This window comes from Arvicanthis niloticus, chromosome 6 (genome assembly GCF_011762505.2).
Source record: "Arvicanthis niloticus isolate mArvNil1 chromosome 6, mArvNil1.pat.X, whole genome shotgun sequence".
NCBI lineage: Eukaryota > Metazoa > Chordata > Mammalia > Rodentia > Muridae > Arvicanthis > Arvicanthis niloticus.
In genome coordinates, this window is record NC_047663.1 from 87,074,954 (window position 1) to 87,100,171 (window position 25,218).

Consider the following 25,218-nt stretch of genomic DNA (forward strand, 5'->3'; position numbering starts at 1 on the left):
CTGAGAGGAGCTTGAACACTAGGAGTCCTCAAAGCCTGCTTACACAGTGACACACTTCCTCCAACAGGCCACAGCTTCTCTAACAAGGCCACACCTCCTTTGGGTCAAGCATATTCAAACCACCACAGAGGGACTACTCAGAGCTGGCAAGAAGTACAATGCAGAGCTCGGGCCAAGTCCTGCATCCCCAGCAAGTCCTGGATCCCCAGCAAGTCCTGCATCCCCAGCAAGTCCTGCATCTCCAGCAAATCCTGCATCCCCAGGAAGTCTTGCATCTCCAGCAGCTAAAGAGAGACTTACCTAGCATGATGGCATCCACAGCTCCCCCAGGGCAGAACTCAATCATGATCTGTAAGAAAGAAAAGCCAGAACAATGAGCCAGTGCCATGCCATGCATTTCAGTGCCACTCTACCTACCCCTCCTGCTGGGGGTGTGTTCATTTGCCCATTTCCTCCCCACCATTCTCAAATTCACAGAGCCTGATACCCAGGAAAGATGGCACGGGCACTTTATCGTCCCAGAAAAGAAAAAAACTAAGTTGCCACAAAACCAAGGCTTCTACAGCCAAGCCCAATGCCCCACATGTCCCTCCAGCCTGCCCAGAGTCAACCCTGCAATCTATGCATGCTCTAAGTCTCAGAGCCTCAGACAACCTCCTTACCAAATCCAGGGTGGCCATAGCTCACAGAACCCTATGCCAAAGCCACCTACCAGAGCCCTGCCAGAGCTGTGGCTGACTCAGGCCATCAGAGTACCAGAGCGGGGGCTGGGGAAGAGGGGAGTTAAGCTCAGATGTACAGCCAGAGACCGAGAAAGTGTGTCCTATCAAGGCCATGCAGACTGGTGGCAGATCCTAGACTGGAGAGCAGGTTTACTGACCCCCAGTATATTTAGCCGACCTACCAGACAGACAGACAGACAGACAGCACACAGACTTAATCACATACCTAACAGGTGATAGGTCTGAGGAAAACCAGCAGCAGCTAGTACAGGGAACCAAAGAACAATGTACAGATGGTTTCTTCCTGGCCCAGTCTCATCCCGCTCCTCCTGGAGCACTCTCATCCCGCTCCTCCTGGAGCACTCTCATCCCGCTCCTCCTGGAGCACTCTCATCCCGCTCCTCCTGGAGCACTCTCATCCCGCTCCTCCTGGAGCACTCTCATCCCGCTCCTCCTGGAGCACCCTCATCCCGCTCCTCCTGGTGCACCCTCATCCCGCTCCTCCTGGAGCACCCTCATCCCGCTCCTCCTGATGCACCCTCATCCCGCTCCTCCTGGAGCACTCTCATCCCGCTCCTCCTGGAGCACTCTCATCCCGCTCCTCCTGGAGCACTCTCATCCCGCTCCTCCTGGAGCACCCTCATCCCGCTCCTCCTGGTGCACTCTCATCCCGCTCCTCCTGGTACACTCTCATCCCGCTCCTCCTGGAGCACTCTCATCCCACTCCTCCTGGAGCACTCTCATCCTGCTCCTCCTGGTACACTCTCATCCCGCTCCTCCTGGAGCACTCTCATCCTGCTCCTCCTGGTACACTCTCATCCCGCTCCTCCTGGAGCACTCTCATCCCGCTCCTCCTGGAGCACTCTCATCCCACTCCTCCTGGAGCACTCTCATCCCGCTCCTCCTGGAGCACTCTCATCCCGCTCCTCCTGGAGCACTCTAAGCAGATCTCTGTCACCTGCCCTAAGTAGAGACACCAACATCATGAATACTCTAGATCTACCTTCCAGTTTCCAGCTCCAGTCCCTTGATGCAATTCAGCAGGGGCAGAGCCAACATCATGGGCTGACAAAGAAGCCAGCCAGTTCTCTCTAAACAGGAAGGACACATTCAGCCACAGTACCAGCTCTCCAACACAAAGAGAGAAGACACCGCAGGACTCGGGTGGGTCCCCAGTCTTACCTTCTCGAGCAGTGGTTCCCAACTGTTCTAATGCTGCAATTCATGCTGTGGGGATCTCCAACCACAAAATTATTGCTACTTCCTAACTGTAATTTTGCTGTTATAAATTTTAATGTAGCTGGGCGGTGGTGGCACACGCCTTTAATCCCAGCACTTGGGAGGCAGAGGCAGGCAAATTTCTGAGTTCGAGGCCAGCCTGGTCTACAGAGTGAGTTCCAGGACAGCCAAGGCTATACAGAGAAACCCTGTCTCGAAAAACAAAAAAACAAACAAACAAACAAAAATCTAAATATCTGTGTTTTCCAATGGTCTTAGCTGACCCTTATGAAAGGGTCATTCAACCCCCAAAGGATCATAATTCACAGATTGTGAGCCAATGTTCTAGAGGCTTCTGGGTGATATAGAGAGGAAGATAAAATGAGAAGGGCTTTAGAGGCAGCCACAGCTGGTCCCGCACCCTGGTCTATATCTCCTTAGGGTGCCTTCCACCATCTGGACTCAGCTCAGCTCTAAAAGGGACTGCTGTGGTTCTTGCCCGCAACTGTGGCCCACCACTGGGTTGTACTGAGAGATGAGCCACGCTGGGAACCACAGAGAGTAAACAGGGTTGGGCTGCGTCAACCCACAAGCAGCCCTAGATGCCCAGTGCAGACAGTCTTGACTTGCCAGCCCCACCACATGCTGTAAGAGAAAGGGCACTTGTCTGCTTGCACATTGCTGCCCACAGGAAGGGAGGATACAGCTCTGAGACAGCTAGGTCACCCTGCCTGTTCATCAACAGCAAACTGACCTCGGCTTCCCCAAGACTTCTCTCTAATCTGGCAATAACCCCTCAAGGAAGTATCCATCTGTAGAACCCATATAGCAGGGAAGGAAAACCACCATCAGTCACCCACCCACCCCACTCACCCACCCACCACTCGCTGTCCTCCGAGGCATCAGAAAGCTGCAGGTGGACTTCTCAGCACTTCACTGCACCCTGCCTGCAATCCTTCCCAGCTCCACAAGAGACCCAGGCGTTCCTGTCAGTCACTGGGAAAAAAATCAGCTATAGAGCACAGCAGTGGGAAAGACACAAGTCCTATTCACCACGAAGGGACAGTAAGTGAGTAGGTCAGATGAATGGCACTCTACCCCTCTCAGGAATACCAGGTTGACCCTCCTGGTTGGGGCTCAGCCAATATACGCTGCTACCCTGACTCATCTGTAGAGCTTGGAATCTTTTATTCTAGCTGCTTTCAGACAGGGTCTCACTATGTACCTCTGGTTGACTTGGAACTCACTAAGTAGCCCAGGCTGGCCTTGCACTCACAGAGATCTTTCTGCCTCTGTGTCCTGGGTAGTGGCATTAAAGGCGAATGTCACCTAGCCCAGCTGTTTGTTTTTGAGACTCCAAGCTGGTTGGTTTAGTTATCACTTGACACAATCACATTGGAATCACACAAAAAGGGTCTCAGTGAGGGACTACGGAGATCAGGTGGCGTGTGGAGGACTGTCTTGATTCATAAACTGAGGTGGGAAGACCCGGCTCGACTTGCCGTGGGCAGCACCATCCTGTTGGTCTGGTCCCTGCACCAGAGGACAGTGGAGAAGGCAAGTCGAGCATAAGCATGCATGTACCCTGCCTCTGCTCCTGACTGTAGGTGTGACCAGCCACTTCAGCTGCCTGCTGCCTTAACTTCCCCACAACGGTGCCATGTAACCTGGAGCTGTGAGCTGAAATAAACCCTTTCTCCTCTAAGTTGCTTTCATCAGGACGTTTCCACAGCAGCAACAGGAAGCAAAACCAGGATGCCATCCTCGTTCTTCTTCCAAGGCAATGTCTGCTTGCAGTCAGGCTGACTCCCAACACCACCAGAAGCCTGAAGCCACTAGCCACTCCCTGTAACACAGGTGACTGTTGACTTCTAGATTCATCACAAGGATTGAAGGGGTCTGCCCTCCTGGGCATAGTAACAGGGCCAAACACCCCTCTTCTCTGCCAGGTACCATCAAAAAGGAAAAGATAGCAGTCCCTTCTGATGTTCCACTTAAGAGACTGTGATACTGGGAACCTCCCCGCCCCAGTCCATTTCCTCATCATGGCACTGAGCTCCACCTCCAACATCACCAGGAACTCCACAGCAGTCCCTGGCTGGAAGGCCCAGCAGGAAAGCCGCACTGCTGCCACACTCGTGATATACTTCTGTGGCACCTTGAGCGAATGAAAACAGCGAGTGTCCCTGGGGACTATGGCTGCCCATAAACATAGCTCCCAGAACCACAAGCTATTGGCACATCCTGGCGATTATCACAAGCCAGTGTGAGAAGTGGCCAGGCTAGGCGGGCCCTGTGTCTTCAACTGCAACACCCCTTGCACAACACCCATACACAAGGTTTCTCACACACTCAGCCCTGGGGAGCAGTGAGCTCTGAGAGTCTGGTTTCCTTCCTCTTCTCCACTTAAGGAGCTGTGGACTCCCGTGCTTCCCTTTATCTGTAGTCCGCCTTGGCTGCTGGGAGGCTCAGTGTGAGGTCAGGCCCCCAGCTCCAGCTCCAGTCTCATGTCTTACTTGGGTTTTTTAGCCTTTAGGAAATTAGGGATTACTCTTCAGCTTGCCAGCACTGGGCTGCAGGGGCTTGGATTATCAATTCCTCCTGGCTTTGACAGCTAAATGAGGTTTAATTAGAAAGCAAAAAGCAACAGTAACAAAGTTTGCCCTCTAATCTACTGGCTGGCATTCATAGAGTCGGCCAAACTTTGGGTTAAAAATATGAGTAAAAAAAATGTCTGTAATGGTCATTTTTTCTCTTTCTTTTCTTTCTTTCTTCCTTCCTTCCTTCCTTCCTTCCTTCCTTCTTTCCTTCCTTCCTCTCTTTCTCTCCTCTTTTTCTCTTTCTCTCTTTCTTTTTGATTTTCTTTTTTAAAAATTCTTTCTTTTTTGTTTTTTTTTTTAATTAATTTATTTAATGTATATGAGCACACTGTCCTTGACACACCAGAAGAGGGCATCAGATCCCATTACAGATGGTTGTGAGCCACCATGTGGTTGCTGGGAATTGAACTCAGGACCTCTGGAAGAGCAGCCAGTGTGCTTAACCTTTGAGCCATCTCTCCAGCCCCATGGTCATTTTTCTTATCATGGCTCCCTAACTAATATATTGTAACAACCCAGCATTTGCACAGTGTTGGGGCTTGTGAGTTATCTAGAGACAATAGGTCATATACAAATATACCACCAGATCAAATGTAGCAAGATCTAGCGAACTGATTAGACCTCAGCCAAGCAGGATTTACTCTAGAAATACAAGGATGGTTTAACAGCGATAATTAATGTATCACATGGACGAAGTAATTATTTCACAGGGAGAAATAACAGAGTTGATTCAATGATGTACCAAAGCCACTCCTAAGACCAGACAGCTTTGTGAGGGACATTTGTGCATGGTACAGAACACGTCTTCATCACAGATGTCGATTCAGAGTGACCCTGTGCTGGAGGGCCACACATGACTTTGTATTGGGTGGGCACACCTGACTCTGTACTGGAGGGGCCACACATGACCCTGTGCTGGAGGGACACACATGACTCTGTATTGGAGGGACACACATGACCCTATGCAAGAGGCCAAAGGTGGAAACATGAAGGAGGGAACATGGAGTTAACACAGCAAAACTCACAGCTGAAAACTCAGAGCTGCAGGATATAAAATCATGTGAAAACCACAGAATATTGCTGAAAGAAAGGAAAGATGACAGAGAAATGGAAAGGGATCCAGGTTCACTGTCGGTAACCTAACCTTGATAAAACGTTAACACCGCCCAGTGCTGTCTACAGGCTGACCACCCACTGCTAACACAGGCTCGGGAATCTCCAAGTCTCAATATCTTCTATAGAAACGAAAAAAACCTCAGCCTCAAATTCACAGGAATTGTCAAGGAGCCCCCAGCAGCCCAAACAGCCTTGGAAAAGGTCTCACACTTTCTGAACCTGATCTCCGCTAAAAGGATGAGGATCTAGAAGTCTTACACTTTTAAAACATCCTTCAAAGCTACGCAAATTGGTACAAATGCAGTCTAATGATGGCACAAAACAGAAAGATGTGCTAACTAGCAAGCCCAGGAGTCAGTCATCCTTCGCACATACAGTCCGCTGTCCTTCAGCAAGGACGTCGGCTGGGGTGTATAGTCTGCTCAACAAATGGGGTGTATAAAGCTAGACACTCACAGGAAGAGAAAGAAGCCAGACTCTTACTTTGCACAAACATTAATGGAAAGTGGGTGAAAGGCTGGGTATAACTAACACATGTTGTGAAAGGCCAGAGAAGCCAGCAGGAACAGCTTCATGACGCTGGTCATGGCAGTGACATCACAGACATGACATCAGACAATACATAGGCTCTGTGACCAGAAGCAAGCAGGCCTGTCCAACGCAAATGCTTCTGTGGAACAGAGGACACAGAGCGACCTGTAGCCCAGGGACACACCTGCCAATCACCACCACTTCCTAACAGACTCATTCCCAGATTACCTGACGAAATCCTAAAATTTAGCAGCAAAAGCAACTCCAACATCCCAACCAAGAGCAGCTAGGATGGAGCGGACATGCCTCCAGAGACAAACAAGTGTATGAGCAAACACGTCGCAAACACTAGGAGAGCCGTGTCAGTCTAGTGTCATCAAACACAATGCCATCAGGTGCTGTCCAGGGGACACAAAGGGAGCCTTGGCCCACCTCCAGCAGGGACACAAAGTGGCGAGGCTACTACAGAACACAGCATGGAATTGTGTGGTGGCCAGAATTCAGGAGGCAGAGGCAGTTAGATTATAAGTTCAAGGCCATCCTGGGGTCTCTCAAGAAATCCAAAATGGAACACAGGATCCAGCTATCTGACATCTGGGCATTTACCCAAAAGGATTCGAAGCAGGGTTACAAAGAGCTGTCAGCACACCCATGCTCACTGAAGCGCAATTCATAAAAGGCAAGGTGGTGTGGAAGCAAGCTATGTGTCTGTGACAGATGGGTGACACACACAGAGTGTGTCAGCTACCGGAATTGCTGGCTTCCAAAGAAGTCTGCAGTGTGACAGAGGACAAGCATGAGTCCTTAGGATGTCACACTGAGGGAGAGAAGCCAGAAGCAGAAAGATGATACTGAAGACCCATTTATGCCAGAGACCTGGAACTGATGGGGACCCCATACCGCCAGGACCCCATGCTGACAGATCCCAGAGTGGCCTTGGAAAGGGCACTGCTAATCAATGGATTCCCACTTCCTCAAGCCCAGTCAGCTCTGGAGCCTGTTGTCCACGGTGTAATACTAATCAACAATAATGTAGTCTGTACTTAAAATTTTGTTTCGAGGGCGGGTCTCATGTGATGTCTCTTCTTCCAGGAAACAAACAAATGTTTGTTTTCGGTTTTTTTGTTGTTGTTTGTTTTTTTGTTTTGTTTTGTTTTTTGTTTTGTTTTGTTTTTTAAAAGGCGTGCTGGAGAGAGATGGCTCAGTCAGAAAAGTGCCTGGTGTGCAAGCGATGGAATGGGGTCTGAGCTTCAGACCCACAGCACCCATATAAAAAAACTGAGTACAGTGATCGACACCTATAATCCCTTCACTGGGGAGGTGGGGCAGGAGGATCCCTGGGCTTGCTGTCTAGTTAGCCTAAGAGAATCAGTGAGCTCCCTGTTCAGCAAAGACCTCAAAAACTAAGGTGTGTGAGGCAGGGGCAGGGGCAGGGGCAGGGAAGATACCTGATGTTGACCTCTGGCCTTCATAAAACAAACACGCACTTACCCGTGTCAGGAAAGTGAAACAAAACCAAAACAAACAAAGGCCGGCCTCCCACACAGGGATGCTGGTGAGAGGCCCGCCCTTGCTGTCCCTGTCAAGCTGGAGGCTTGTCTCTAGCACAGCTGGTCTCCTTCCTCAGTATCTAGGAAGTTCCCTGTTTCCTTAGAGACCTTGCTTGAGGGTACCTCATGGAGGATGTGACAGCAGCCTGAAGTCACCTCCTTCGTTCTCGGGCTGAAGGCCAAGGAACCTGGAGAGCACTGTGGACCACAAGGCCCTCAGTTAGGCTAAGCAGCTGTCTTGAGCTCTGGGCTCCACTGCTCTGGCCATTTGTGAATGGAATAGAGAATTGTGGGACTTGGGCCCTGTACCGGGCACCGTTTCAGGCACAGTGACAGAACAGAAACAGAGCAGTGAGGAGCCATCCCGCCTCACTGCCATGGACATTCTAGGGCAACCTCACCACGGGCACAACACCTGAGCACCCAGGGGTCACTCTAAGAGACACCCTGCTTTCCCACACAGCATCCTCTCTGCTGCCATCAGCCAACTGTGCATGTGAAGAACCGAGCCAGTAACTGCGTAGGCCTGAGGGACCCAGAAATGAAAGTTGTCATGTCTCCACCTTCCTCCTGTCTCCCAACGCAATGCTGACCCCGAAGAGCTAGCCAGCTAAGTGGCAGCGGCAAGTTCCAAGTGTGTAGGCCTTCCACATGATGTGTCGCCCCATCCTGGCCAGCCTCAGTTTCCCCTTCCATGACCCCTTAACACAGCTGGAGTGCTTCTCTGATGCCACCCCCTGAGCAAAGGCTCAGCATGGACCGTCACACTCGCTCATCAGGAGATACTCTGACAGACACTGGCATCTCAGTTGGGGGTGATGCTCACTGTAGCATGGACCAGAACACGTGCTTGACACACGGAAGGTAGGTGCTGATAAATGCCACCTGGTGTGATCAGGATTAGGTGATATTTTATTCCCATTTAGATTTGGGGACCTGAGTCTCAGAGTCAGGTCATGCTATTGAAAGTGGCAGAGCCAGAACCAGGATTGGAGTGAGGTGGGTTCTGTGAGAGTGTAGAGAGCTCCCATCCCATCCCATTTCACAGAAGAAACCACAGGAAACTTGAGTCACAGGCCCTGGGACACTGAGAATGGGCCCCTTGGCCTCCTGCCTCTAACCCTTGGGCCCTTCCATTCCACACATGGACTGAGCAGGCTGCTCTCCCAGAGATAAGGGCCCAGGATGTCCCAGCCTAGATAAGCATGGCCTGGCCACCCCAGGGCTTAGACATTAACTTTTACAGCCCCTAGACAGCCCTACCAGGCAATGCCAGAGCCATAACCATCCCCCAGAGACAACTGAGTCACACACAGTCCAGAGGTGAGCCACCCTCCTGCTGACCTTCAGAACTCTGGGCCTCAATTCTCCACCCCTGGCCTTTCTTGAGGCCACTACCATATACTGACCAGGAACAGAAGCTCAGGTGACCTATACATGTGAAACTCCTGAGCACAGCTAGGGGTTCCAGACACAGCCCCACAAAGGGCCACTGTCTTACCACAGGCTACCCTAACCCCTTCCTTACCTGGGCCTCTGTTTCCCCATCTGGAAAATGAGTTTCTCAAAATCTGTACGACCTTTGGTGGCATCAACATTTTAGGTCTCCGTGTGACTGTAGTCGCTTTTTCACAGAACAAGCAAGTTTATGTTTGTGAAAGGTTGGTGGTCAGAGTCTGAGCCTCATACAATTGTCCATCAGTCTGGGAATCTGGCCAGGACCCAACAGATAGAAATCTACCAATGCCAGAGTCCCTGACTTGAATGGTGTCGTGTCCACACAGAACCCACACATCCTCCCATGCATCTGGAAGAGTCTAGAAGAGTGACAGCGGCTAACTCAATAGGAATGCTAGGTGGATGCTTGTTTTCTTGTATCACTTAGGCAACACTGACGAGGAAAGATGCATCTGTCTGTGTGTGTTCAGTACCAGTGATATTGAACCCACAGGACTCTAGCTGCACGTGATCAACAAGTGTTTGTTGAATGGCTTTGGGATGTTCAGAAACTAGGGCACATTCACCTGTGGCAGTGCTAAGCATTCTATATAAACATTCCTTAAGCCACAAGCAGCCTATTGTACAGATGAGAATACAGAGGCTCCACAGGGTAAGGGGCTGCCCCAAAGCTACTCAGCACAGAAGTGAAGAAGGAATAAACTCTAGCTGGCCGTGACGAGGGACGGCTGAACCCTGCGGCCAGCCACCTTTCCGCTCTGGGATTCATTTCTCCTTGAGGAAGCAGGGATAGTGTCTGCAGCTAGTCCCCAGGTCAAGAACTGGGGGGCCTCCAGGCTCTCTAACACAGTGCAGAAGACAGAGGCTTCTGGTTAGTCAACCACAGCCTGAAAGAGGAAGTCATGAAGGCAGCCTTCAAAAAAAAAAAAAAGTAAGAGTCAACATAAACCCAGCCTAGTCACCTAGTCAGCTGCCTGTCCCTGTAGGTGGAGTCCCTGGACCTCCCCACCTCTGAGTATCAGCCAAACAATGCGGCCATTGAGTGGGGCGCCCACACCCACGAGGCCTCCTAGGTCCAGCCTTGTTCCTCCGTGCCAGTTCCGCCCACCACCTTGCAGCAAGCCTGGGTTAGGAATCTAGCTTTCCCCGGTCCTGGCAGCTTTGGAATGAGGCCTGAGTCACAGGCAGTAACTGGGTCCTTGGATGCACGCACGGGTGGAGGTGGCAGTTCTGACCGCCGCTCTGCCTTCAGCCACCCCCACGCCATGTCCATACCCAAAGGTGCTTGCCTAGGCCCCAAGGCATCACTCAGATGGGACTGAGGTGACTCAGTGGCAGGCATGCCTCACTCCTAGACTGTCCATCCCAGAGGCTAGGGGTCCGAGCTTCAGGTTCAGAGTTGCCTGAGCTGCACTTCTGGCTCAGAAGTGAGAGCTGAGCTCAGGCTCTCTAGGGAGGGTCAAAGAAGTCCCTTTTTGAGAGGGACGATTCAGTCTGGCTAGCTAGCTGGCTAGCCACCATCTCATAAGACTAGACAGAAAGAGCACTGAGCCCAGCCATGGCCGCCAAGGACTCGGGATGAGGACTTGGAACCCTTTAGACAGGGCACACAGGACAAGAGCCACATCAAGGCTGTAGGAGGCTCCTCCTCAGAGCTTGTATCCCCTACCATATAACTTACTGAATAGCACTGAATCCCTGAGAGACAGGCAAGGTTGGAACCAGAGATGGATGGTGAGATGGGGCACAGGGTATAACAAACAGATAACACTTGCCAGCTCAGAGAGCCAGAGAGGTAAGCAGTGTTGGGTCCTACATCCCACCAGTAAACAAGGGGTGGGCAACACAGCCTTCCCACAGGGCTACCGTCCTTTCCATAGCGCAGTCCTCATGAAGCCAAAGCTTCTACTTGGCCAGGCCTCCACGTGGAGCGTGCCAATCTGCCACTAGCTTATCTCAGAGACTGCAACGTCATCCATCAAGTTTGGGTAACTGTAGAGCCTGCCTCCAGGTCACAGTCAAAAGGGTGACACATGGGACCAGTGTTTAGTAAGTGTTCCAAATACAGATATAGCTAGTAACACTCAAGCGGCATCCTCACAGGACACTTGAGAGACCAGACCAGCTTCAAGCCTGTGTCCCCAGCACCTAAAACTTCCTGGCATGCTGCAGCTGATTCTGCGTATGAACAAATGACCACTGAATGAATAATGGCTCCGCCTGCTCCGGGGGGTGGGCGTCAGGCCCATGAGACTGGCCTCTGGAATGTCATAACCACATAAGCAGTTTTACAATGGGGCAAAGGTCACAAGAGTCACAGGGTAAGAGTTCTCTCAGGGACAACCCTGTTGAGTCCTCCTGAGAGGACAGCAGGGGAGTGGCCCAGGAGAAAGGGGAAGCCCCCAAACGCAAGAGAGCAGAGTCAACTACCTGGCTTCCTGCCTTGGGTTGTAATTATGGGTCCTTGTCAAGGGCAGATCCGCTGGGAGAGGAAGGCTAGAACCACCACTCTCTGAGCCAAGTCAGGAGACGCTACACGAGGTGCTTCTTGGGAAGGTTCATGCTAATTCAGAGAGGTGGGACAGCTAGGCTCACCCTTGCTGGTGGGAAGCCGCACACTCCAAAGTCAACATAATCCTTCTAGAAAGCAGGGGAAGGGCAAGATGCACAAGGGCCCACTCACCTTTTCCTACACCTCCCCTCTTTGAGCTTCTCCAGTCTTTTGCAGTGTTTCCCTTGGGACAAAGTCCCAGCACATTGAGTCCTTGGGGGTAAAAACCTAATCTAAACCATGGCACCCGCCCTGAGCCTCTGGGATCCCCTGTATAAAATGGCTGGCATAGGAAATGCACATGCCCCAGAGGACAGAGGTGTCTGTGTGAGCACAGCATGTGGGTGGCAGGGGGAGGGACATAGACCTAAATGGTGAGCAGAAGTTAGTGACTTTCAGGCAGGCCTCAGAGCCCATGCCCAGGGGCCACACACCCCTGAGAAGGATTGCCCTGGCCATTCAGATGACTAGGGACCCAGAATTAAGAATTACAATAATAGAGCCGGGCTGTGCCACACACCATAAACCTTGGCCCTCGGGAGGCAGAGGCAGGTGGATCTGTGTGAGTTCAAGGCCAACCTGGTCTACAGAGTGAGTTCCAGGACAGCCAGGGCTACCTAGTGAGACCCTATCTGAAAGCACATAGAATAAAACAGATTCCAAGCGCCATAGAAAAATCTAAGGAAAAAATGAATTATAATAATATGAGGGGCGGACTCATTCAACAAGAAAAAGGGTAGGCTCAAAGGGGCAGCCCCAGCTGCCCTGGGGATTTCGGGGGTTGGGGGGAGTCCCTCCTTGCCAGGTCACTGAGTCTGGAGAAGGAGGTAGAGACCTTGAGGCTAGGGGTTGCTTGTCTATAGGCCTGAGTCCTAGGAGGGTCCCAGGTCTCCTGATTCCAACCCAGCATGCCTTGGGTCACAGGGAGCATCTTTCTCTTTAGTAGACTTACTTCACTTCATTCCTATTGGGGGCTGCACTATGACATTCTAGGTTATCACATTTCAGACAATTATTAGACAGTTGTTATCACTCTTGTGTTCAGAACATTCAAAGTCCTCTACCACTGACTCTGAACCGTGTGTGGGTACACACTCACACACGTATCCCCAACATACTCAGAAAGCTCATGGGGCTGTCTGTCCATAGCCCATCTGGGAATCCCTGCGGCAGGCCTCCTGGATTCCCTGCATCCAGGCCTGAGGAGCAAGCCCCGTGGGAAGAAATGGCTCCTGGTGTTCTCTTCTGGAAATATATCCTCTTAGTCATCTTTAAGCTCCTCAGCTTTGGTTAAAAAAAAAGTGGATGAAAAATATTTCATTCCACCACCACCACCCCCGCCCCCCTGCGCATTCCACCCTATGAGAATCTGTACAGGAACAGCTTCAGAGCACACAGAGGGGTCCTGAGGTCGGTGGCCAAGTGAGGGCACATCTCAGGCCGAGGGTATCTGTGGCCCACTTAGCCTGAGGCTACCAGTCCGTGCCCCTGCTCCACAAAGAGGCGTCCTCACACCACAACAGCAGTGAGCTGTGGGTAGGAGGAACTGTCAGCTCTCAGCCAGGGTCATCTGTCAAGAGACACTAGAGTCATGTAGAGACAACATGGGATGCTCTACCTTAGATGGAAGGTGTCCCAGGACTGCTGGACAGAGGTGAGGGATGATGACAAGCATCCTGACCTACTCAGGACAGCCCAGCAAGGCTCATGTGCTCCGAAGTGCTCCCAGCAGTTCCAATGCTGAGAGTAAGAAACCAAGGTGCAGACTGAACAGCCTCAAATATACAGGCCCTCCTCTAGGGCCACATGGGAAGGTGTAAGTGGGTACCTCCCAACAGCCAGTGTCCCTCTTCCCACGTGCATGTCTGGGGAAGCTTTACACGAGGGAACTCCGCAGGATCCATAATGAGCAGCGAGAAGTGGGCTCCAGGCTAGGAGACAGTACCATGTTCAGGGTATGTCTGTCCACCCCACAGTGACAGGTCACTCTGGTCCTTCACCATCCCACCCAAAAAGAGACGCCTTATAGATCTGGTGCGGATTGATCTGGCCAAACATCCTTACCACAAGGCCAGCCCACTTGGGCGGAAGTGTCACCCTGCATTGACTTCACATCACCTTTCCTCAGCGTTTGCTTGCCCTCCCAGGGGACCTTCACTGAGGCAGGACCCAGACCAAGGCTTCCTGAGGGCAAAGGGCTCGGCCACAACGGAACATCTTTGTTTTGTTTCTATGGCAACTGATGCAGTTTTCCACTTGAGGTGCTGATGTGAAAGCTTCTATTTTGGGGGGCGGGGAGGGACTTGAGACAGGGTTTCTCTGTGTATCCCTAACTAACTCTCTCTGTAGACCAGGCTGGCCTTGAACTGACAGAGATCCATTGCCTCTGCCTCCCAGGTGCTGGGATTAAAGGTGTGTGCCAACACACTCCCTTTTTAAATAAGTGTATTTAATGTCTAAAACGCGAGATTTTTTTTCCTTAGGTTGCAAGCATTTGCACTGGAAAGACTGAGACGTCTGCCATGCACGCATGAGGACACGCTGGTGCTCATAAAAAGTTGGGTTCAGTGGGACATATACACTTGTAATTCCAGTGCAGGAGGGTGAAGACGGGTGTGCGTGTGTGTGTGTGTGTGTGTGTGTGTGTGTGTGTGTGCGCGCGCGCGCACATGCACAAAAAACCCTGTAGCTCAGAGGCCAACCCAACTGAACCAATGAAATCCAGGTTCAGTGAAAAAAAAATGTCCCCTCAAAATTCAGTGCTTGAGGAAGATACACAGTAGTGACCTCCGGCCTCTACCTGTGCATGTATGCATGGTGGAACGAACGGGACTGCCTCCTTAGCTGTCCTCCTTGCCACAAGGCTGCCTGGCTCACGGTTGAATTCCCAGTCCCTAGCATAGGTACTTGAGGACACTCCAGTCATTTCAGTCTCTGCTGGACTCCGGCTGAGGTAGCTCCAGCTCCCCGCCTCTACAGCTCCTGCCTCTGGTTGCTGCTTCAGCTTTGCTGCCAAGTTTGCAGAGGTCTGCCTCTGTCTAGCCTTCTGCGATCAGTTTAAATGTCCCGGCCCCTCCCCAGAGGCAGCTTCTCTCCTGGTCTATTACAGGCCACGGCTCCTGACCCCACCCCAGAAGGGCTGACTGCAGCACTTCTCCGCTAGATTTGTAAAGCTCGCTTCCCACTTGCTCTGGTACACACACACACACACACACACACACACACACACACACACACGTCTGTGTTTGGAGTGTGCTTTGGCTCACAGACTCTGAGCTCAGGGAGATCAGGGACCTGCCAGATTGCATTAGCGACACAGCGACACAGCGTGGCCCCCATGCTGACCTGTAGTGGGAATATTTACACAACAGAAATGGGCATTAGTTACAAGCCAGTCTTCCGCTCCCTGCGAGCCTCTGTGGGCATCCTAGAACACAGCTTCCCTCCCAGTGTTCCACAGAGACTGCCATCTGGGTTAGGGGTGAAGCAAGCTGGGACAATCAACGAGGCCAAGGGTAGATGAATGGGGAGGCCGGGAAGGCCATTCAGGAAGGAAACTGACCGTCAGCCATTGTACTCCAAGCTAAGTTAAATGCTCAAATCCACTCAGCTCGGCCACTGGGCACACAGGAGAATAGGGCACTTGGGGATGTGAATCTTATGGGATTTTTGTAATGTAAGACTAGATAAACAGCTTCCAATAAAAGTTCAGATGTTTTGAAGTTTTAAAAACTGTGCTGTAAAAGGGGCTGGAGAGGTGGCTCAGTGGTTAAGAGCACTGGCTGCTCTTCCAGAGGTCCTGAGTTCCATCCCCAACACCCATATAACAGCTCACAATTGTCTGTAACTCCAGTTCCAGGGGATCCAACATCTTCACACAGACATACATACAGGCAAAACACCAGATTACATAAAATAAAAAAAAATCATTTTACAAAAAAGTGCTGTAATACCCAGGCAGTGGTGGCACGTGCCTTTAATCCCAATACTCGGGAGGCAGAAGTAGACGGATCTCTATGAGTTGGAGGCCAGCCTAGTCCATGGAACAAGTTTTAGTACAGCCAAGGCTATACAGAGAAACCCTGTCTCAAACAAACAAACAAACAAACAAAGAATGGTTATAAAGACAGGACACACAGGGGATTTGTAAAGGCAGAATAAAAAAGTAAAAACATCTCTATAATAACTTCTATTTTGATCATGTGTCAAAATGACCTCTTACACACACTAGGTCAAACACACTCATCTTATAGGGCACCCCAGCCCCACCTGCCCTTTGGCCCTTCAAACACAGCTATCAGAACCACCAGGAACAGAGTGTCCACGGCTCTCACGGGTCCGCGGCCCTCCAAGGCATGAGGAGAGGGGACTTTCCTGCCACTTGCTCCATTTAATATTTGAAAGCAAAATGGAAACAGAAATCCTCTGGAAAAATTTTGCTAGGATTGTCATTTCTGGGAGAAAGTGACCTCACTTTGTATGATGGCAGGTTGAGGGAGGAAGGTCCCTCCCACTGTTAGGGATGCAGCAGGTGCCTGGCTAACAGCCAGCTCCTCAACACCTATCCCTGCGAGCAGCCCTGACTCGTTCTGATACACAGCTACATGGGAAACGCTGGGTCCTGAGACCACACTGGAAGCCTGGGCCTCAAGCTACCCCACAGAAAACAGCCAGTGTGGCCTCCAGTCTTCAATCTCAGCAGCCCATGGCTCCCCACTTCCACATAGCCTGCACTTAGCCTAACTTAGCAACTTTTCCAACTCCTATGCATCCTGCAACACACAGTTCAAATGGCCCTTCCCCTGAAGCGGGTCCATGTTACATACCACATCCTCAGGCTTAGGGCAGGGTCTACTCTGAATTGACCAGACTCAATGCTTTACCTCTTGCCCCCAAACCTGACCTCTTTTGTTTTTTTATAATTATTTGTTTATTTTATGTACGTGAGTACACTGCAGCTGTCTTCAGACACACCGGAAGAGGGCATTGGATCCCATTACAGATGTTTGTGAGCCACCATGTGGTTGCTGGGAATTGAACTCAGGACCTCTGGAAGAGCAGTCAGTGCTCTTAACCACTGAGCCATCTCTCCAGCCCCTCCCCTCCCCCTTTTTTTACAACACAGAATGTACTCCCCCTGAGCAAAACGTAACTGGGTTGCCAAGGCCTAAAATAGATGTTTTCAAACTTAAACCACCATGACTCACCTAGAAGGCTCTCAAAACTACAGGCTGCTGGGCAGTACCCCAGCTTATGATTTGCGAGGGCCAGGTGGGGCCCGTCACTGATATGACTATCCCAGGAGGTGCTGAGGCTGCTGACCTCTGTAAGGTCAGCTTACAAAGTCTTCACTTTGGCATCCAGGCCTTGCACAAGATGGCCTCCAATCACCAGCTCCACCTCTCCCCAGGGGCTGCCTCAGTCCAAGAGCAGCTATGACCTATGAACTGAAGTTCTCAAAGGAAGTCCCACCTACACTGAACAGTCAGCCAACCAACTGACTGGAATGTTGATGAATGGGAGAGTTTGAATGTTGCAGCTCCAGAGCCAAATTATCTCAGGCCATCTTGGCCTTCTTAAAAAGCCATTCATTGTCCACCTGTGTGTGTGATCTAATATCCTGTGACTACTGATGCAAATCCTTTTAGAACATACAAACAGGTCCCCAGCTTTCATGAACCCAAAGCTAAGAATGTTGTCAGACAGCATCTGAGGCCCAGAGGAGAGATTTCCCTCGTTTGTTCTAATTGCCTACCTGTTTGCATGTGTAGATGGTGGAAAGGGGAGGGGGTGTGCAGTGATGTGAGGAGGGGAGGGACGGATGCAGTGATGGTGGGGAGGGAGGGGGCTGATGCAGTGATGGGGAGGGGGAGGGGCAGCAACGGGGGAGGGGCAGGGACAGTGATGGTGGGAGGGGGAGAGCAGGTGCAGTGATGGTGGACAGGGACAGGATGAAATGATGGGATGCTGAACAGACGAGAGTAGGCCCGTGGACCCCAGCTCCCATGGGAAGTGGCTCTGGGATGCCTGTTTGGAAACAGACATTTAAAAAAAATCTAAAAAATTCTCAGAGATTTCCAAGCAAGAAGGAAACAGCACTATGAAGCCTTCCCAGAGCCGCAGGGCAGCAACCACCCTGCACTGGAGGGTACAGCTCTTCTGGATACAGAGGACGCTATGGCCGTCCTCACATGGGACAAAACCATCACCACGCCTCAGCTAAAAACGGCCAAGACACAGAGGCAGGGATAGTATGCTAGCTTATTTCAAAACTGTGTTTGAAACATATAGAAAATACACTTTGATGTGTGTGCAAGAAATATTTCAAGTAAATTCTGGGTACAGCTGGCAGAACACTGGGTAAATTTGAGAGATCTGAGGGTCTCTGCTCTCCAGTCTGAATGTGAGTGTAATGGGGGAGCAAGTGACAGGGAACACAGACGGGGTAGGGGAGCAGCAAGGGACAGGGCACAGGGTACTCCCTGGGTAGTGGGAGCTAACATGGCCTGTGTGTCCCCCAAGCTCAAGCACTGGAAGCTTGGTCCCCACTGTAGTGATGTCAGCAGAGAGTGGAGACTAGTCATGAAGTCACCAGAGACATGCCTGCTGAAGGGACTAATGAGTAACAAGGTCCCTTCTAGGACCTGAGGACCTCTCTGCCAGTATCACCATGAATTCCAACTGCCGCAGTCATGCAGAGGGCCCAGCCGACCCTGGCACTATGGCCCTGAACCCCCAAAGCTATGCGCCAACTAAATGCCTGTGTTCAAAAAGTCCCTCCACAGGCATCCCCTAGCTACGGGCACTAGTCTAACACCAGCTGAGAGGCCAACTCCCTGTCCCTTGGCCAGACTTTCTCTTGCTGGCTCCGTTCCTGCCTGGATATGAGAAATCATGGATCTTGTGAACTTCTCCTTCTTCCTAAGCAGCAGGACCTCTTTCTCCAATGAACCAGGTTTCTCCAGTTAGCACCAGTAAGTCAGGCATTCTCTCATTAAAAGCTGAGATTCTTGCTTCCCACTGAGCATGAAAAAAAAAAAAAAAAAAAAAAAGACAAACCACCACCAGCCAATAGCAAGTTCCCAGTCTTCTGAGACCTAACTAGACATGGAAAGACCTCCAAACACAGCAAACTACCACAGCAGTGTGTACCATGCCTAAAACACCCTTTCTAATCAATGTACACTTCTGAACCATCCTTCCCACCAACAGTGGCAAGACCTGGGCTCACACAGCCCTAGTGATGGCGGAGATGCCTGGTGCTTGAGAGCCCTCAGCCATGTCTCCAAATGTCTGCAGGATTCTGACAGCACCAGCTGTACCCAGAATTTACTTGAAATATTTCTTGCACACACATCACTTTGCTTCCTTGGTGTCTAGAGTTTGGAGGGAGATTATTTACATATGTGTGTGTGTGTGCGAACGTACATATATACATATATATGTGATATATACACACATATATGTATCTGTATAGTCTATCAGGCTGGGATATAGCTCAGTGGTAGAACACTTGGCTAGCACATTCAAGACTTGGTTTCAATCCTCACCATTGGAAACACACACACACGAGAGAGAGAGAGAGAGAGAGAGAGAGAGAGAGAGAGAGAGAGAGAGAGAGACAGAATGAGGAAAAGTTGGCAGAATACAAGTTTAGCATGCTCACTCTTGGGCATCTGGGTTTTGCCAGCTGAGAGGTATCAGCATGAGGCAGGCTGGTGACAGGGATATCTGCAGGGCAGCCTCAGCCCATGAAGCCAGTAAGGTCCATAGCCCTTGCAGGAGCCAATGGCTCACAGTGGGAAGCAGGAGATGTATAACTCAGATGACACAAGATCAACACTCAGGTGCCCTGTCTATGCCAGGCCTCTGGGCATCCACTTAACCTTGGAGTATTCCATGTTCAAGGCACCACAAGGTAAGGATTCCTCATGGGGTGCCATGTTCAGGCTCGAGAGAGGATGTTAGACCTCCCCTGGCTTTACCAGGGGAGGCTCCCTAAGTCCTCCCAACTGACAGTCTGAAATGGGAACTTCTGAGCACTAACAGCTCTTGGACTGTTCCAGATTTCTCCATGAGGAACACACATCCCTCCACTCATGGACGGCCACTGACATGCCCAGCCCTTTCTGGGTTAGACGCTACAGCACTTTCCTGTTTCTGCAGACTCGGCCTGAGTGTAGGAAGTGGGGGTGGCACTGGGAAGGGAGGTCAGGGACTCAGGGCAGCCCACTTCACCTTCTCCCTGCTGCAGCCCTGGCCCACACAGCAGATGCTGACTGACATCGGGCCCAGGCTGGCACATTCTTACCCATAGCTTCCCATCATAGTAATAGGCCCCCAGGAGCTTCACGATGTATGGGTGGTCACAGGTGGCCAGGACTTCAATCTCCACGATGTAGTCCTCCAACTCCTCCTCGCTCTTAGTCTCAATGACTTTGGCTGCTGCCAGGGCACCGGTCTCCTTGTTTTTGGCCTGCAAAGGTGAAACATGGAAGGTTACAAGGCAGGCTGGGCAGGAGACATCCCTGGAAGGCTTCCCAGGCCCCCATGCAAGTGTAAAAACAGAGGTGGATGTCCAAGGGGACACAGACACTCCCAACAATGGCCAGGGCACACGAGGTGTCAACACTGGGGAGCTTAGACCAGAGAGAACGTTCTATGTGTCTAATAAGGAAGTAAGCTATAACCATACCATAAATACAAGACTGGGCCAAGACACACACACACACACACGTGTAAAAATAAGATATTTCTAATATGAAAAGAAAAAGAAAACTAACTAAATAAAAACTCTTCCTGACAGGAAAAGCCTGAAATGAGGACTCATGAGCATTGTGTGTGTGTGTGTGTGTGTGTGTGTGTGTGTGTGTGTGTGTGTGTGTTGAGAAGAGGCCATGCACCATAGTAAAACTGCAACCTAGCCACATGTCACCTGGGCAGAACACTTTTTTAAAGATTTATTTACCTGTATATGCATTGATGTTACACTTGCATGTACATCTGTGTGAGGCTATCAGATCCTCTGGAACAGGAATTATAGACAATTCTATAAGCTATGAGCTGCTATGTGGGTGCTGGGAATTGAACCAGGGACCTCTGGAAGAGCAGCTGGTATTCTTAACCTCTGAGCCATCTCTCCAGCCCAGAACACTGCTTCTTTTTTATTTTCTTTTTTTTTTAAAGATTTATTTTATTTATTTCATGTATGTGAGTACACTGTAGCTGTATTCAGACACACCAGAAGAGGACATCAGATTCCATTACAGATGGTTGTGAGCCACCATGTGATTGCTGGGAATTGAACTCAGGACCTCTGGAAGAGCAGTCAGTGCTCTTAACTGATGAGCCATCTCTCCAGCCCACAATACCGCTTCTTATCTGATGAAAATGAGACTGAAAACTTTCACCAGCTAGGATGACTTGGCCAAGAGGCAGACTTCACAGGGGCAGGTGAGGGTTTGGAGGAAAGAGATCTGGAGTGGGGCAGGGCACTGGATGGTGGCCACCAGAGTTCCTTTCTCCAGGGGCCAATGCAGAAGCTGCGATCACACCACAGAGCCAAAGGAGCCCAACGTAGGGATTCCAGCTTGTGCGTGCCGCTCTCCATCTACCACGCCCAAGGGTGGGAGCCACCTACAGGCCACCAAAGAAGCTAGCACATATATGCAATGGCCGTTGTTACACCTTGAAATGCCAAAACAGTGACAAATGCCGAAACAGTGACAAATGAGCCTTGTACGGTCTAAGTGAGATAAGCCAGGCCCCAAACCTAAATACTGTATGATTCCACCCGACCATCAGTGACAGAGACAGACACTCGGAGTCTACCAGGGGCAGTACAGGGTTGGGGTGGCCACTTAGCAGATCCAGAATTTGTTGGAGATGATTTAAAAACAAACAAATAAAAAACCTTGGGTCAGGCATGGTGACACAGGCCATGACTCTATCTCAGTACTCAGGATGCAGAGGCAGGAGGATCTCTGCAAATTTGATGCCAGCCAGGCTTACATCATGAATCAGTGTCTCAAAGTAAAATAAAAAAAAATAAAATAAAATAACAAAACCTAGAAACAGACAGCAGTGAAGATTCCAAGGCTGGCTGACTTATTTAAAAACCGTAGGCCTTGGGAAAGCTAATGTGGTGAACAGGATATTAACTGTTCTGCCAAAATTCCAAAAAGAGAGAAACAAGCCTGTGAACAACAGAGGCATGCCACCACTCCACCGCACAAGGGGACCCTAGAAACGACACAAGACTCTCAACTCCCTCAGTGTCCCCCAAATTCAGCCTCTCTACCCCGGTACTCACAAGAGCAGAGTTCACAGTGCTGACATGGCCCTAGAAGCCAGCAGCTGCTTGTCACGGAGCACAGGGGCGCCCAGTGCTCCACCAGTGCCTTCCTGGGGGTGCCGTGCCTCATACCGTCCACTCTGACCTTTCGTGACAACTGTACACACCCCACCCAGGACAGTTCTTTCTGTGCATCTCCAGCCCCCGAGTGACAACACACGTTCCCTCACAGGATCAAGCACCATGACCCCACAGCACAGACTCTCCCGCTGCAAGACTGATAAGCAAGTCCAAGTTCAGAGAGGAGACACATGCCCCTAATCTGTACCTGGGTCATCTACCTTCGCAGATTCTCTACATTCCCCAGACCAGTGGTCCTCAGCTTTCCTAACACTGCCACCCCCCCAACCCCCCCAACCCCCCACCCCCCACCCCCACCCCCGTTAATACAGTTCTTCATGTTAGTGACCCAGCCATAGAATTACATCACTGATACTTTGTAACTGTAATTTTGCTGGGGGTATGAATCATAAGTTAAATATATGTATTTTCCCATGGTCTTGAATGATCCCTGTGAAAAGGTCAAACTGACGGCCCCTAAAGGGGTCGTGGCCCACAGGTTGATAACCGCTGTTTCACACCTTACAACTCCATCCAATCCCCAGCACTGAGAAGCCTTTACAACCAGATGACTTCGCTATGCCTCGGGCAAGGCCCAGTTAGGATGACCACACACTCAGACAGCTATCCTCTCCCTGGCCTCAGGTATTAAGATCTGGATGGAGAGGTGTCACCTATCCTGCTGAGAGGGACCAGGTGGCTGCTTTTGATGGGCATGGCCCCAGAAGGCACCAACCAGAGAGGGAGCCTTCGAGAAGGAAATGATGTGAAGGCTCTAACAAGCATTTTTCTGTCTATTCTCAGCTCAGATCTCCCTGTCTAAGAGCCCCAAACCCCATGCAGGGATGAGGACAGCTCCTCCTACATGGGGGACAGAGTCCACTCCCCCTCAGCTTCTTAGGTGTGTTAGCTCAATTACCATCTCAATCACGCTAGGGGCAATGCTATCAGTCCCGGTGCAGAGAGGCAGGCTAAGGCAAAGCCCCAAGAGCAAAGCAGCAGGGTGCTCCAGGCGACCGGTCCTCTCCCACCAAAGTTCCTTTCAGACTAGAGGTCGTGAAACCTCCAGAACCCAGCCCAGGAGCTCAGATCTGCAGGATGTGTGTGGGAGTGGGAATGCTTTTTCCCTCAACTCAATTTTGAATGCTTGTTCAGAACAGCTTACAAATCCTCTAGAGGCGAGTAGTATTGTCAAATGCCTTTAATCCCAGCAAGGGGGGTGGGGCGGGGGGCACAGAGGCAGATCTCTGAGTCAGAGGCCAACCTGACTCGCTAGAGACTGAGTTCCAGAACAGCCAGAGCTACACAGAGAAACCTTGTTCGGAACACACACCACCACCACCCCGCACTGCCCCCAAATCCATGAGATAAGCAGCTAGAGTCCCCCTCTCTCTTCCTCTCTGCCTTTCCCTTGGAGAGGCAGAGAGGAAGGGTGGGCCTTTGGGGGTGGCAGATTGAGGGTCAAGTGACCCCAGCACTTTCTCAGCCACCACGAGCCCTCTGCAAAAGCAGTCATCACCTTTCGGTGCCCAGGCTGTATGACACCTTTTCCTGAGTTCCCTCAAAAAAAGATGTTTTCCTGTAAATGTGGAGGAATGAGGACTGTTTTCCAGGAGTGCACAGAACCCACTTTTCCCTTACACTGTAAGAGCAACATTGACCAAAGGGCAGGGCCTCCAGCGAGGAGCCAATATCAACACCAAGACGGCTCAGTCGGTGCCCAGTGTCTTTCTCAGACTTCAGAAGCCAGAGCCCACCAGGGAGGGGCCATGCAGTGACTGTGCCAAAACCGAATTCCTTAAGAGCCTGCCTGAGGCAACAATCCAGTCCCAAAAAGCAGCAGAGAATGTTGCAACAGTGGATGGAAGGAAGAAAAAAAAAAAAAAAAACCAGCCAGTGCCACCCAGACCTGGAAGGCAAATACCATTCTCAGTCAACAGGAAGCTGAGATTCAGACAGGCGTATGAGTTTTGAAGGCCAGACCTGTCACAAGTTTGACTGCTCAGAGGACCAAGTCACATCCAGAAGGCTCAGCTGCTGTGAGGTAAAGACCAAGCACAGCCAGAACCAACCACTCCCAGCAAGGGGCCTTGACAGGTGCAGGCCGCCATGAGCCTCCCACAGACCCCAGGCAGGCACTGGCCATGAGCCTACTTCCCAGACAGCAGACTGAGGCCTGGAGAGGGGAGCATGGAGTCCAGAGCCCTGATCTTGACCTAGATCTCTGGTTCAAAGAGAATGCTATGCTTTCTAGGGGCTGCTTGTTTGCTTGCTTGCCGCCCCTCCCCCTTCTGTTTTACATATGAGAAAATGGACAAATGGAAGGTCAGTCACGTGAGTGGCTGTAGTACCAGCCTCTTGGAAAGCCGAGGCAGGAGCATCTCTTGACCCCAGGAGCTCAAGCCCAGCATGACCAACAGAGAGAGACCCTGTCTCCATTAAAAGAGAAGCCACATGTTGAGAAGGGTAAAATCAGCATAGAGCTGTAACCAACAGAACTTGGGCCCCTGGTGTTTCAAAGTCCTTGACCCTAAACCTAACTGCCTTCTAAAGTTGCCTATGCAATCAGCACGGGTACTGTCTGGGCCTCCAGATCCAAGCTGTATACTGTATAGTTGGAGGGTGCGGCACGACATCCGAGCGCTCGCGCTCTCTCTCTCTCTCTCTCTCTCTCTCTCTCTCTCTCTCTCTCTCTCTCTCTCTCTCTGTGTGTGTGTGTGTTTGTGTGTGTGTGCGCTATGGAGAGACCCTGGAGAAAGGGGTGAGGGTCTGAACTAATGAGGTGCACACAGAAATGAGCAGGCAGGATTCCCATAAATACACAGTGTCAAGGCTTCAAAAATCCGTCTCCGCCAGTTCTATGGCCAGGCCAGGGATGAGGGGCTCCTCAGTCCTGCTGTTCGCTGGCGGTCTCTAACCTCAGAGCCCACACCCTTGAAAGCAGAGACAGTGGCCACTTGTGTTTTCTGGCCCAGACACTCTGTGGGAACAATCCTCCCCGTTGTGACAGCCTGGGGCCCTGCCTAGAGGAGGTGGGAACACTCTCCCAACCCAGCCA

At 51.0% G+C, this 25,218-nt stretch overlaps 1 protein-coding gene across 2 annotated transcripts in view; it reads right to left on the reverse strand.

The window, feature by feature from the left end:
- Stk10 (serine/threonine kinase 10) overlaps window positions 1-25,218 on the reverse strand; it is a 92,405-nt gene that overhangs the window by 48,728 nt on the left and 18,459 nt on the right. For both annotated transcript variants that reach the window (XM_076937054.1, XM_034506484.2), the window contains exons 2-3: window positions 20,058-20,222; window positions 301-349 (exon numbers count right to left, since the gene is read on the reverse strand). In XM_076937054.1, the coding sequence (XP_076793169.1) occupies window positions 301-349; window positions 20,058-20,222 (214 nt within the window). The remainder of the gene's footprint in view (window positions 1-300; window positions 350-20,057; window positions 20,223-25,218) is intronic.